The 14,444-nt window shown below is 50.0% G+C and overlaps 1 protein-coding gene across 1 annotated transcript; it reads right to left on the bottom strand.

The window, feature by feature from the left end:
- Positions 1-9,961: 9,961 nt before the first annotated feature.
- On the bottom strand, positions 9,962-13,504 carry MTFP1 (mitochondrial fission process 1). Its single transcript, XM_006904911.3, has 4 exons — positions 13,073-13,504; positions 12,168-12,295; positions 11,553-11,785; positions 9,962-10,590 (listed from the first exon to the last, which is right to left on the bottom strand). Exons 1-4 carry the CDS (start codon positions 13,137-13,139, stop codon positions 10,518-10,520), a joined length of 501 nt encoding a protein of 166 aa, XP_006904973.1. The 5' UTR covers positions 13,140-13,504; the 3' UTR covers positions 9,962-10,517.
- Between the last annotated feature and the right edge of the window lie 940 nt (positions 13,505-14,444).

The raw sequence follows: 14,444 nt of genomic DNA, 5'->3' as shown, positions 1-14,444 counted from the left end.
GGCATTGCCCTCTCCTCATCCTCTTCCACATCATCCTTGAACATGAGGCCTCCATGCTGAACTACAGCATCTCGCTATCCTGCTGAGACCCAGGACCAGACCTGGGGATCACTGAGAGGTACCTGGGGGACAATCAAGGGGACAGAGGGACTCATCAGCTTAGAGTGTACCTGAAGCAAGTTTCCTAGGAAGCCATGGAGAGGCTCACAATATGGGAGCTCATTGCTCCTTAAAGCCACATTAAAGGACATCTGCCCCATTACTAGAGTTTAGGGACAGATGTTTAGCCTGAGAAAAGGACAGAAGTTTTAAAGTTAGCCATAAGCGACAGGACTCTAAAGCCACTGAAGGCACCCTGTCTGGGAAGGGTAGCCCAAGTACACAGGTTCAGACCCAGGTAAGTTCAGACCAGACACAAAAAAAGGATTGGTTACTAATGACCAAGTACAACAAGATAGACCTTTACACACAATTATACCAATAGTCTAGCTAAGCAAGACCTCAGGGTAAGGATGAGCCCTCTGCCCTCCCTCCCCCTCCATCAGCAGCCCCACAGACCCTAGTTGAAGATGAGGGTGTACTTCCTCTGGGGCAGTTCAGGTACTGGCTCTGGGAGCCCACACACTCAACCACATGGAGTTTCATGGCTCAGTTTAACACAGGCTGGATACAGGCTTTAGAGTAAGCCACAAGCCTTCCACATGGGCAGGTGGCAGGGCATCTGAAGGAAGAGAAGGAAGAGGGTTATTCTTGGTATGTAGTTATGGCCACCTTCTAACAGATACATACTTCATGCCTGGTAGGTCACAGCCATAATTCCATTTATTCCTGAATTCTCCTTAAAGTGTTTGTTATTCCCATTTTATAGATAGGGTGATGGAGGCTCAGAGAGGTGGTTGAATGTCACTTCTCTTACCCTGGCCTTATCTATCAAATGGGTGCACACCTGTCCCACCAAGGATGGAAGACTGGCCAGAAACAGGATGGTGCATGTGGCCCACATTTTCCCTTAATCCTTGGGCAATCCTCAGGGGTCCACACTCCATCCCCTTCTATACACACCAGCCCAAGATTCACCATACAGGACCTGGAGGGCTCTTTGAGAGGGGTTCTTTAGAGGGCCAGACAGGGCCCATTATGGGCTGGCTACAGCAGAGCTGTTCACCCCTACCCAAGGAGCAGCCTGGGTTGGGTGGCTGCAGAGAAAGAGGCACCACAGGTCAAGGACACCCAGTGAGTCCCCACAGTAAGACTGGAGGGCAAAGCCCTAGGTAAGTTTTCTCAGCAGGAGGTAGTAGAAGTTGGAGAGCTGAAGGGAAGCTGCTCAAATAAGCTTGACAAGCACTGAGTACCATCATAGCCACCACTGGGGGATGTTCCACACATTTTGTGAACCACATAACCGCTTCTATTAAAAATTTTTTTTTAATTTTTCAATTACCATTGGCATACGATATTATATTAGTTTCAGGTGTGCAACATGGTGATTAGACATTTATGTAGCTTATGAAGTAATTGTCCTGATAAATCTAGTACCCATCTAACATCATACATAGTTATTACAACATTATTGACTATATTCCTTATGCTATACTTTATATCCCCATGACTATTTTGTAACTACCACTTTGCACTTCTTAATCCCTTCACCATCTTACACCCACCACCCCAATCCCACTTTCATCTGGCTGGCAATCATCACAATGTTCTCTGGATCTATGAGTTTGTTTCTGTTTTGTTTGTTTATTTTGTTCTTTAGATTCCACATGTAAGTGAAATCATACGGCAGTTGTCTTTCTCTGTCAGACTTACCCCACTCAGTATAGTACCCTCTAGGTCCATCCATGTTGTTGCAGATGGCAAGGTTTTGTTCTTTTTTATGACTGAGTAATATTCCATTGCACATATATACCACCTTTTCTTTATCCATTCATCCATTGATGAACACCAGGTTGCCTCCATACCTTGGCTATTGTAAATAATGCTGCAATAAATGGAGTCACATGTCTCTGGAGTACTGTTTTGGGTTTCTTCAGATAAATACTTAGAAGTGGGATTACTGGGTCCTTTGTCTCTTGTTATAGCCTTTGTTTTAAGGTCTATTTTATCTGGTATGAGTATTGCTACCCCAGCTTTTTGTTTGTTTGGTTCCACTTTCATGAAATATCTTTTTTCATCTCTTTACTTTGAGTCTATGTGGGTCTTTTGGATCTGAAGTGAGTCTCTTGTAGGCAGCATATGTAAGGGTCTTGTTTTCTTATCTATTCAGCCACCTTAGGTCTTTTGATTAAAGCATTTGTTGCATTTATATATAAAGTAATTATTGATAGATATGTAGTTATTGCCATTTTATCATTCATATTTTTTTATATTATTTCTTCTTCTTCTTCTTAAAGAAGTCCCTCTAACGTTTCTTAGAATACTGTTTTGGTGTTGATGAATACCTTTAGCTTTTTCTTGTCTGGGAAGCTCTTTATCGTCCTTTGATTCTAAATGGCAACTTTGCTGGGTAGAATAATCTTGGTTATAGGTCCTTGCTTTTCATCACTTTGAATATTTCCTGCCAACCCCTTCAAGCCTGTAAAGTTTCTTCGGAAAAATCAGCTGACAGTCCTATGGGAATTCCCTTGTAGGTAACTAATTGCTTTTTTCTTGATGCTTTTAAGATTCTCTTTGTCTTTAAACTTTGGCATTTTAATTGTGATGTGTCTTGGTGTGGGCCTCTTTGGGTCCATTTTGTTTGGGACTCTCTGTGCTTCTTAGACTTGCATGTCTATTTTCTTCACCAGGTTAGAGAAGTTTTCTGTCATTGGTTCTTAAAGTAGATTTTCAATTCCTCGATCTCTCTCTTCTCCTTCTGGTACCCCTATGATGTGAATGTTGGTGCACTTGATGTTATCCCAGAGGCGCCTTAAACTATCTCCATTTTGGGGGATTATTTTTTTCTTATTGCTGTTCTGATTCAGTGTTTTCTGCTACCTTATCTTCTAAATCACTGATTCAATCCTCTGCTTCATCTAATTTTCTGTTGATTCCTCCTAAGGTATTCTTCATTTCAGTTATTGTATCCTTCATTTCTGACTGGTTCTTTTTTATGTTTTCTACTTCTGTTTTTATGTGTTCTATCTCTTTGTTAAAGTTCTCATTGAGTTCCTCTACTCTTCCCTTAAGTTCATTGAGCATTCTTATAACGAGTGTTTTGAACTCTGCATCTAGTAGATTGCTTGTCTCCATTTTGTTTCATTCTTTTTCTGTAGCTTTGTTCTGTTCTTCCAGCAATTCTGTCTAGGAGAAAGATACCCCTCCAACCCTTACCCTGAAGCCAAACAACTCATTTTCCCTCCATATATACCATATCTTTGTTTTCTCATTTTGGCTGCCTCTTTATATGTTTGTTACTATGTATTATGTAGGGCTACTATGTCTCCCAGTCTTGGTAGAGTAGCCTTATGTAGTAGATGTCCTGTGGGGCCCAGTGGCACAGTCTTCCTTGGTCACTTGAACTAGGTGCTTCAGGTCTGTCCCTTGTTTGAGTTGTGTGTACCCTCCTATTATAGTTGAGCCTTCATTGCTGTTTGCACATCATTGGGAGGGACTGACCTTGGGTTGATTGGTTGTGAGGACTGGCTAGTGAGGGGTTGACTCTGCAGAACAGAATTGGCTTTAGCAGTGATCTGGTGCCTGCCCAGTCTGCCCTTTGGTTGTGTCGTCCTCAGATGCGGCCCCAGCTGAAGGCTGGGTCAGAAGCTTTCCATGGGGAATGCTGGCCCCAGAGCCTCCTGGGAGGGGCCTCACTGCAGGCCAAGTTCAGCTGCAGCCTGTGCCCTGTCCAGGGTCACCTGGCAAGAGCCGCCAAGCAATCCATAGATGGCTGCCACCCATGCTGGGCTTAGAGGTGCCTTGTGAGGCCACGCCTCAAACTGAGGCCAGCTGCTGCTAGTATCAGACTTTGGGCTATTCAGCAAGAGATATGGGGCATGCCAAGTCCATATGCTGCTTGTTTGGGTTTTGTAAACCTTTGAGAGATTTTACAAAAGTTCATAGCATGAGCCAAGAGAGGCCATTTGTATGGGAAAGCCACTAAAAGTGGCTTGGGTGGGTCCGCAAGTTAGATGGGGCAGGAAATCACCAGGATGGGGCAACAAGTGTTAGCCAGGTTGACGGAGACTCAGATATGACAGCCGCCTGCATCTGCACGCTGGGAAGGGGGACAGCTCAACAAAGAAACAATGGATTCTGCCAGCAGTTCTGTCTAGGCAAAAGCTGCCCTTCCATCCCTCGCTCTGAAGCCTGACAACTCAGTTCCTCTCCATATGTACCTGGCACCTTTCAATCTGCTGCTCCAGTGCTGGAGCTCAGAGCAAGTGAGTCTGTCAGTGAGTAAGTCTCACGTGGGCCCCTTAAGAGTTATGTCTGCAACTCCGGCAGCCCTCTGTCTCACTTAGCCACAATTTTTGCTGGTTTTCACAGCCAGAAGTTATGAGGACTTCTCTTTGTGTCATTGGAACCCTGGGCTGGGGAGCCTGGTGTGGGGCCCCTTACTCCCTAGGGGGGTACCACTAGAGCTAGACCTTGAAGGCTGAGAACAGAGGGAAATGGGGATGGAGAGGGCATTCTTGGCAGATGGCATAGCCTGAGCAAAAGCACAGGGGCTAGATGTGCAGGGCATATCCAGCAATGTCAAGGGATCAATGGAGGTAAGAACATAAGTGTAAGAATGTATCAGAGGTGAGCCTGGTGTGAGGCCAGGACCCCTCACTGCCAAGGCCTGGAGGCTCTAAATGCCAGGCTGAGGTATTCAGATTGGATCCTGGGGGCTGTTGGGAGTCACAGAAGTTATCAGAACAGAGGAGGCACTTGGGGAGATTCAGCCACTGGCATGATCAGATCAAAAGAATGTTCCTTTATGCATTGGGCATTTTGGTTCATACAAAGGAGTTCCCATGATTTTAGTTCATACAAATAAGACCATGATGATCACCCTCAGGTGCACATCTAATAATCATCCAATTATTTCTTCTGAATAAAATCTTAGGAGTCTAATCCCTAACTATAATTGGCATACTTTATTTCTGAGTTACTCATCATTTGCCCTTGAAGTGCTCTTGCCAAATTAATAATGCTCAATATTTGTGGAGGCTTCCTCTGTGAGCTCCCTGGCCAAAGGCTTTGTGAGCCATTTCTCCTGTAATCCTAGCAGCAGCTTCAAGAGGTCATTACAGAGAATTGTACAGTGAGAAAACCAAGGCTCAGAGAGTGTAAGTAACTTGCCCATGGTTATACAGCTTTTGAGTCAGCTCTGCCCCTGACTGTGTAGAGAGACACTGTCTGGAAGGCAGTAGGCAGGAAATGAGCTGAGGGGAGCAGGGGAAGGTGGTGGGAAGGTCAAGGAATATGGGGAGAGGGGTCTGTATGAGCTGATCCAGTGACTCTAACTCAAGGAAACAAGGACCTAACCATGATGTGGTTGTAAGAAGTAAACAAGCCACATCACAGAAAGTGCTCAGCACAGGACTTGGCACACACTGGGAGCATTCACTAACAGATAGTGTTCTCAATAATCCAGGAGGCAGTTTGAACCAGTAAACATGGGTACATTAGGAGATGCTGACTCCTTGTGGTCATGCTGAGCATTGCATGACGGTGGCCACTAGAGGACCCGACTCCCAGAATGCTCTAGGACAAAGCCCTGGGGATGGGAAAAGACACTACCCTCCCAGCCCAGCAGGGGTCTGCTGCATCCTCCCAGGTGTGTTGGAAGGTGCAGGAAGTGTTGGGGTTGAAGGGACTCCAGAGAAGTCTCTCAAGCCAGCCCTCAGGGGTCAAAGGCTACCTTGAGGGGGTGAACTGAAGGAGGAGTGGGCTATAGTCAGGTGACGGTGGGTGTGCTTGCAGGAAGGAGTTGGGGAAAGGCTAGAAGGGAGTGTCCCCATTAGAGGGAGCGTGTATGAGAAAGCCCAATCAAGAAAAATGCCAGACCCAAGGAACCAGAAAGGATAGAATGGCTGAAATAAAATGGAGTGAATGGAGACAGGAGAGGGGGGTTGGGTAGCGGGGAAGAGTGGGGTTGTCCAAATCATACAGGGCTCTGAGAGTCATTGTAAGGAGTGTGGACTCTGGGCTTGGTTCTGAACATTTTAAGAAGTGGCTGGCAATTAAGTGAGGTGATATACATCAAATACTGGTTACAGGGTAGGGTATACAATATACCTTCAGTGAATGTGGCTTACCTGTTTGTGTTCCTGTGGAAGGAACAAGCCTTTTTGGTAGCATCAGATGGGACCTTTGGGTCCCAGACCAGCAGTTTACAGTGGACCTAAACCTGCGGTGGGGATAGAGATCTAGGCTGAGGAATCTTTGGGAGGTGGCGGGGTGAGGGGACCCAGACACTGAGAGCACCTGCTTCCATTCACATTAGGAGTATTGATAAAAACCAAAGGCCTGAAAGGAACGCTTCAATCTCTTGGGAACCTCTGAGGGCAGGAAGTGGAAACAAGTATACTTGCCATCCTCCAGGCACCTGGAAGGCCTAGGCCAGATTAGCAGGATCGAGAGAACAACCCTGAGCTGGGGTCTGGTCCCAGCCCTGCTTCAACACCGCTACACACCATCATTTGTTCAGAATTCTGCATGTCAGGCGCTGAGCTAAGTACTACCCCATTCAATCTACACAATAGTGCTTTGAAGCCTCTGATACTATCCGCATTTTATAGAGGGGTTTCAGAGATTAGGAGCCAGTAAACAGTTCTTGCTCCCTGACCTAGAGAGGACAACCCAACAACTCCCAGGGGATACCATCTGGCCCCGGAAGTGTTCTCAGCCCCTGTCCCAGCCTTCCCCAGACACCACCTATTGAATAGTATTCTTCCTATTCTGTCCCCTTCCCTAGGTCCAGTACCCATGATTCCTGACGAGGCTATAGTGCACAGGGTCCACTTCCAGATCCTAGCTGGAGCTGGTTACAACTTGTCCACATATAGCTGTAAGGACTAATGGGAACTGCCGACCACAGAAAATTCCACAAGTAGCTCAGAGCCCAGGGAAACGGTGCTGGTGTTGACTGGGTCTGGAACCTTCAGCATGGCGCCATCCTGGGCTGGGAAAAAACCCAGATGGGGATGATATGAGGCCAAGGTACTGAAAGGCTAGCCCGAGGCCACGCAGCAAGAGGGTAAAGCAGGCAAACCAGGACCATGTTACTTGAAGTCCAGTGCCCTTCTGACCTGCCACCATGCCCTTTCTCTCTTCCTGCTCTCGTAAGAGGTGGTCTAGCTCAGAATAGGCACAGGAGCCCCTGAGCTTGAGCTTCTTCCCCTTGGGTTATTGACTCTGCTCAGCTGATGTCCCCCAACTGTAGGAAGGGGTGGACCAAGTCAAAGTCACACACTGAAGTCCAGATGTCTAACCCCAGCCAGGGAGCCAGTCACCAAGGAAGCCAGGCACAAGGTGGGGACTTCTAGGCTGGCTGAAAAGCAAATAGGGGTTAATGCAAGTCTGGCACATGAGAGGCCCTAGAAAACCAACACAGAAGGCCCATGACAAGTTCCCCAGGGCAGCACGGGCAGGCATGAGAACAGGAGAGAAGGGGTCAGGACAATCCAAGGATTCCAAATTCAGGTTCCCAGGTGAACACACTCAGCTCTGCTTCAGGATCACAACCAAGGGGCTCATGAGTTCAGTGCCTGCTGCCCAGCTTTGTGGAGGGGCAGCCCCCACCCAGCCCACCCTTCCTCCTCCTGTGAGACCTCCAGGTGGCAGGCCAAAGGTAGGCTAAAGGGCACTGGGCAGTGCTCACAGCCTGACTATACACCTGACTCAATGGCAGAAGGCAGCAATGGGGGCACTGCTCAGATTGTCTAAGTGGGGGTGCATAGACCAGATCAGAAAAGAATTCCACCATCTTCCTGGAGATCTGGGGGAACACTAGCTCCCCAAGATGATGCAGGAAGTCAGGATAGGTACATCCCCAGCTTGACCTTGGCCTGATTGTCACTTGCCATTTCTGGGACTTTTTCCTGTCTAGGTCCTGTTTAAGGTCACTTGTCTTGCTCAAAAACCTGTTTTGCTTTAGAAAATGATGTGCTAAGTTGCATCAGTGGTAGACAATGCGGCAGTGTGGGAGGGGGGGTCCCTCCTTTGAACCTGTTTCATTGTCTGGAAAATGGGGATGTTAGTTCTACCTCCTCATGGGACTGTTGAGGATGCAAGCAACAACACAAGTCAAGGGTACATGTAAACACACAGATGATAAACGGTGAGTCTATACCATACCCAATTCTGTAGCCATCCAAGCCTCTGCTTCTTTAAGAGAAAGGAGTTGAGGTTTGAGAGGCTGTGACTTGTCTAAGGCCACAGAGTGAGTCCGTATGATCTGATTCTACCCCTTTCTCCAGCCCAGACACCCCAGCTCTGCCTCGCTTCCCCCAGAATCTCCCAGGTACCGCCAGCTCCTGGCAGTGTTGTCCTCATGAGCCTCACCAGTTGGATGAAGCCACAAGCTTTGACTAAAGCAACAAAACCACAGAGCCACACATGAGAGAGACCAAGGAGGGCACGGCGAAGGTGGTGGGCATAGAGCCGGGGCTCCCTCCTCCCTGCCAGGAGGATGTCCATCTAATTAGATTCCTGCAGGAGCCCATCCCCTGGCAGTCCAACCCAGAAAATGGCCCCAGAAACCTCCCTCAATGTGTTCCCCCACCAACCACTGCATCTCCCTAATGGAGCAGGCAGTGGGGGTAAGGTGTGTCTTTGGGGCAGGCAGGGGTAGTCTCTCTCCACCTCAGACAGGCTGTCCACAGACTTTATTCCCACCAGTCTGGCCTGAGAATTCCTGCAAGTCCTTAGTATGAGCACCTACTATGTGCTAGACATCTGCACACTTACACCCCAGTAGTTCTTTATAAAGCAAGGCCATCAGTGGGGCACCCAAGGCCAGAGGAGGCCCATAGTAGGGTAGAGCTGAGGGGGCAACAACTGGGGCTGATTTTGAAGAAAGCTCAGGGTTGGCCAAGAAAAGGATTTCCAGCTGAGGAAAGTGGGGGTGGGGAGGCTCTGAGGGCAGGTGATGGGAAGGTACACAAGGCTGGGGCAGGGCTGAGAGCTAGACTGTGCCCAAGAGCACAGAAGCCTGGATAGCTCCCAGCTTTAGGGAGACTCCTGGTTCTGAACATTTACAGTGGACCTAAACTTGTGGTGGGGATAGAGATCTAGGCTGAGGAATCTTTGGAAGGTGGTGGGGCCTGGATAGCTCCCAGCTTTAGGGAGACTCTAGAGGGTAGAAGGTAGAGATGTGAGCAAGGAACTGGTGGCAGAACCCAGATGTCACAGGGATGCAGGTGTGGGTGTGGCCCTGGGGAAAGATGGCGCTGGATTGGAGAGTGTGGGAAGAGGCAGAGGGAGGGCTAGGGAGTAAGGGGAAGGGATCAAAGCATTTAAGGCAGTTGGAGGGCAGCAGGAAACTGGGCAGAGGAGATTATGGAGGCTTGGGAAAAGGACCCTGCCCGTGCGGGATGAGGAAGCGGGCAGAGAAAGGCCCATCATGTCCCGTCAGGGACTCCAGCTCTGGGGCAAGTCACCAGACTCCCCCTGCAGCTGCAGACACTCCAAAAACAGAAGCCACAACCCCAGAGCCCCCATCCTGTCTCACCAGCAGTCCTACAACCCCACAGCCCCCCACCCAGGTGCAAGTAGTTTCTTGGCGAGGAGGAGTCAACCCACTGGGCTGCACCTGAGCTGTGAGGGCGGAGCCAGAGTATTGGCCCAAACTGATTTGTGGCTCAGAGCAGGGCTGAGTGTGAAGGTCCAAGTCCTGATTCTGCTTGGGTCCCACCTTCAAGGGAGGGGTGAGTCGGATGGGGGACAACCCCTGGCCTGAGGAGTCAGCCTCCATCTCTGAGGGCCCCTAGCCCTGCTCTCTACCACCTCATCCCTGCTTGTCACCAACAGAAAAGGAGACGATAACTCAGCTTCTCAAGGATTTATTGGACTGGGGCTGCCCTGCCTTCCAGCCAGGCCCCAGCAGCCCCTGCCCCAAGGACGGGCTAGCTAGAGGATCGGCCCTCAGGGTACCCACTACTGCACTCCTACATTTCTCCTAGTGCCTGCTGCTCCTCCAGCCAGCCATGCTGCCATGGGGTAACTCAGCAGAGCCACTGGGATGCCTGGGTTCCCAGCTTGCCAAGTGATCTTGGCCATATTTCTTGCCCTCAGTCCCCTTATCCTCCATGGGAGGATGTTACTTTCCTGTCAAAAGACAGGGCTGGGCCCATCCAGGGTCCATTCCCACTCAGTATCATGAATTCCATGGAAGCAGACAGGGTTCAGGTCCTGCCCATCTGTGAGTTGCTATAGCTGCTGTTTCTTGATGCCTTTGTCTCTCAGTTTCCATGCAGCTCAAACTCACTCAGGTGCCAGGGCCTCGGACCCTAGGGAGCCAGGCATCATATCCCCTGGCAGGAGGAGGCAGCTAAAACAGAGCAGGGAATGCGCCAACCCCTAGGCCAGGTACCAGGATGGAGTCAAGAGGAGCTGGGCTTCTCCACTGAGGGGTAGAGCTTGCGCAGGCTGGAATCCAGGAGGAAGTCCACCGACCTGTGGGGTGGTGGAAGTTGATGAGCAGGCAACCAAGGGGTGCTAATAGGGGAATGGGAGGTAGAAGGTAAGGGTTTGGGAAGGGACTCCTGGACTCAGGGCACAAGTGCCATCCAAGTGGCAGCCATTACCCTCTTCTTTATTCATTTTGGGAAAATGAGGCACGGAGAGAGTAAAAGACTCACTCAGGGCCTCCAAGTAAGCTATGTTCCCTTAGCGAAAGACTCCTCCTCCCACTCTGTGTTGGTCTGGCCCCACCTCTGGTTCTAAGAGCAGTCACATGACCCAAGCCTGGCAAATCAGAAAAGGGAAACTGGCTCAGGGGTGGGCACCCAGTCTAAGATGGACCAGTGATAGCCTTCCTTAGGATTTTTGCTCTCACTATTAAGAAGATTCCCATGGGGCTTGCTAAGCCGATGAGATAGAAGCTGGAAGGTGCTGGGGGCCACCTCTGCTCCCATGAGGGGAAAGTGAGTGAAGCCAACATGGGATGGGGTGGGGAAAAGGGCAGCAGGATGAGGAGATCCAGACCCCTAATGGCATCATTCGGGTGACTAGATCCAGCCATGCCTGAAAGCAGCATAACTGGACTTTTCAATTTCATGAAACAATACCTACCTAACCCAGTTTTAGTTGAGCTTCTGTCACCAAAACCTCCACAAACCCATCCCCTCCAGGGTGCACCTGTTCCTTCTTGCCTCTGGCTGTTTTGTAACACTAAGTTGTTTTTTTTTTCCTGATAATTCATTTGTCCTGTGTCCCGTATCCTCCAGGCACATGCTCTTTACCACCAAAGTACCTGCCAGATCATATGACAAGAGCATAGACTGCCCTTTCTACCTCCAGTTGCCAGCCCTGCCTCTGCTGCTATTGTCCTGTGCAAAATGGATACACTCTATGCCTCTCAGGGCTTATCTCTACCTGCAGAGTAGATGATCTCTGAGACTGGGAGCAGCACCCACCTGTCGATGGGGTGGATGATGATGGGGATGGCCAGCAGTCCCAGTGCAGTGGTGGTCCACTTTCGAACAGCCAGAGGCCAGCGGGTGGCAGTGCCAAGGACGTAGAGAGAGGCAGCACACACACGATTGATAGTGAAGCCTGGGATTGCCACAGAGGCCAGAGCCTGCCACACGAAGGTGTCTACCACAGCCACAGCCACCCTGGTGCTGCGGCCTGCTTCAGGGCTTGGTACCTGGTAGGCACAAGAGACATTTAATCCAGTAGGAGCAAAGGCAGGAAACCCTGTGAACAAGGGTCATGAGACTGTACCAAGGAGTAGGAAGTGGTGGCCAGGCACAGACCACACTAGTGGTTCTGGACTGTACCATATTTAGGGCTGTGGTAGACTCATCCACATCCAGGGCTGGGGTATAAACTATGCCATACACAGGGCAGGAAGCGGGGTGTGCTATCCTACAAACAGGACTGGGGTAGGGACTGCACCTGGCAAGGCTGTGGGGAATGGACTGTCCCACGTGCTTTACCGCAGTGACTTTATCGCATGTAGGGCTGTGGACTGAACCACAAGGGGAGTAAACTGGGATAGGGGGGTTGAGGGGCAGTCTAGCACTCACGTCTCCTGCCTTCTTGCCTTTGTCAATGGCATCAGCCAGTACATAGGAGCTGGACACACCATAGCTCAGCCACACCACAGCTGCTGGCACCATGGAACGGAAGGCTTCCCCCACCTCATTGGCGTAGCCTGGTCAGGAAAGGACATTTAATTCAGGGGCCCATAGATCGTTCCACAAGGGGCACTCGAAGTGAGCTGGTTCTAATCCCAGCCTGGTCAGCAGTAGCTTGGATGACCTTAGACAATGATTTTACCTCTCCGAGTCTGTTTCCAGGCCTATAAAATGGCACCCATGATGCCCACCTCCACTCCATTGTGGGAGAGCTGAGTACAGTCACCATTATCACCCACTCACTTGCCTTCCCAGTCTGGGTTATAGAAGCATCTGCGTTAATTAGGGAATAGGCAGCAAAAGAGACTGACCAAAAGTAGCTCCACTAACCAGGCACTCACCATGTGGCAGGCCTTTCCGTGCCTTATTTCATTCTACCCTGACAACTAGCACCCGATGAGAGAGGCCCTGTGTTCATCCTTTTTTGCTGAGGAGGAAACAGACTCAGACAGAGATAGTGAGGAGGTGGGATAGGAGTCCAGGTTCCGGCTCCACAGCAAGTGCCCGGGGCATGCCAGAGAGGGAAGCCCGCTCACCCTTTTCTTCCTAGCAAGGTCTCAGCTTCCACCTGGGAGACTGGACCAGCAGAGACCCCAAAGGCAGGGCTAGGTCGGCCAGAGCTGTGTGACCTTGGGCAAGTCCCTAGTCCTCCCTTTCTGAGCCCAGTCTCTGGCCCTGGCAGAATGAGAACTAAGACCCTCCCACCTTCTTCAAACCACGGACTGGCGTCTGGCGACCCCTGTTTCCTCACCTACATGGTGGAGGAGTAGCCACGCCCCTCGCCCCGCTCTTACCCAGGTAGCGCACCCACGTGTCCCGGTAAAGGTCGCGCTCAGCACACTGCGGGGGCAATTCGGACATGGCGCTTTTGCCCGCGGCTCGGTGCAGCCGGTCCTGCCTCCGCTGCCGCCTCAGCTTCCACTAGCGCTCGGGTCCAAAGCCGCGGGACCGACCGAAGGTCCCAGACTGAAGGACAGACAGGTCGTGCTGTCCCCGGAAGCAGGGAGTGTCTGTAAATTCACCCGCGCATCTAAGCCCCTCTCCCGGGCTTCGGTTTTACAAATTTTCTTCACGTTGAGCGATTGGCACGATCCTCTCCCAGGACTGACTGTAGTTTGGGAGCCAAAGAGACCGGGATTCAAACTGAGTATACTTCCTAGCTGTGTGATCTCGGGTAAGAGTCTGTACTTCTCTGAGCCTCGCTTTTTCATTTGTTAAATGGAGAACACGACAACATTCATTCCTGGGAGAAGGATTAATTGTAAGTCATCGATAAGTGCGTTTACACTGGCCAGACTCCTGGCCAAACCCTAAGGGCTAAAGACTTGACTGGCTAAAGACTCTAGACAGATTACTTCCTTAAACCCTCCTTCCAACCGGTGATCCCCCCTCCCATTTTACAGATGAGGAAATAGAGGCACAAAAAAGATGGGTCACTTTCCCTGGTCATACTGCTAAGTGGTGAAGCTGGGACTGGCTTCAGATCCTGTGTTCTTAAGATGAGCTCAGTAAATGAGGCTGAGGGAGTGAACAGCGAACACCCTGGCGAGGTGGGTGCTTGGACGCGAGTCCCTTGCAGGCAGGTGCCATGTTCATGTATCAAGCACTGGGGTCTAACTGGGGTGGTATGCCCCTGGACAGAGTCTCCGGAGAGCAAGACCTGAATGAATGAATGAATGAATGAAGCCAAGGAAACAGGGTTGGGGTATAAGACTTCAGGGAAATGAGCAGAACAGAATGAGGAGACTTGGTAGTGAGCGATTACAAAGGGGGGAACTCTTCACCTGCTGGACCTTACTTTACCTATGTAAGCAACGTGTGAAGCTCTGTGAATTCTTTGGGGGTTATCATCGAGCAAAGTTACAGCCATTAAAGACATACAATCCGGAGCTCAAATCCCGGATTGTGCCGCCTATTAGCAGTTAGCCACCTCTGTAAAAAATTAGTAGCCAGAATTTACTGAGCGCTCATTTGTACCAGGCTCTCTTCTAAGCGCTTTGCGCGTATTATTTTCTTGCAACGATCCAAGGCGATAAGCACAGACGATAAGCTCAGGAGACGCCTATTAAAGAATTGGCTTTATTGTCATCAAATAAAAATGGGAAAAATGATGACCACTGACTCGCTATTGAGAGCCCCGTTTTCAGCCCTGGGCGTGTCTCTGCA

This window comes from Pteropus alecto, unplaced genomic scaffold, assembly GCF_000325575.1.
Source record: "Pteropus alecto unplaced genomic scaffold, ASM32557v1 scaffold190, whole genome shotgun sequence".
Taxonomy (NCBI): Eukaryota; Metazoa; Chordata; class Mammalia; order Chiroptera; family Pteropodidae; genus Pteropus; species Pteropus alecto.
The sequence above is the reverse complement of the archived record's forward strand: the minus strand, read 5'-3'. Positions and strand labels throughout refer to the sequence as shown.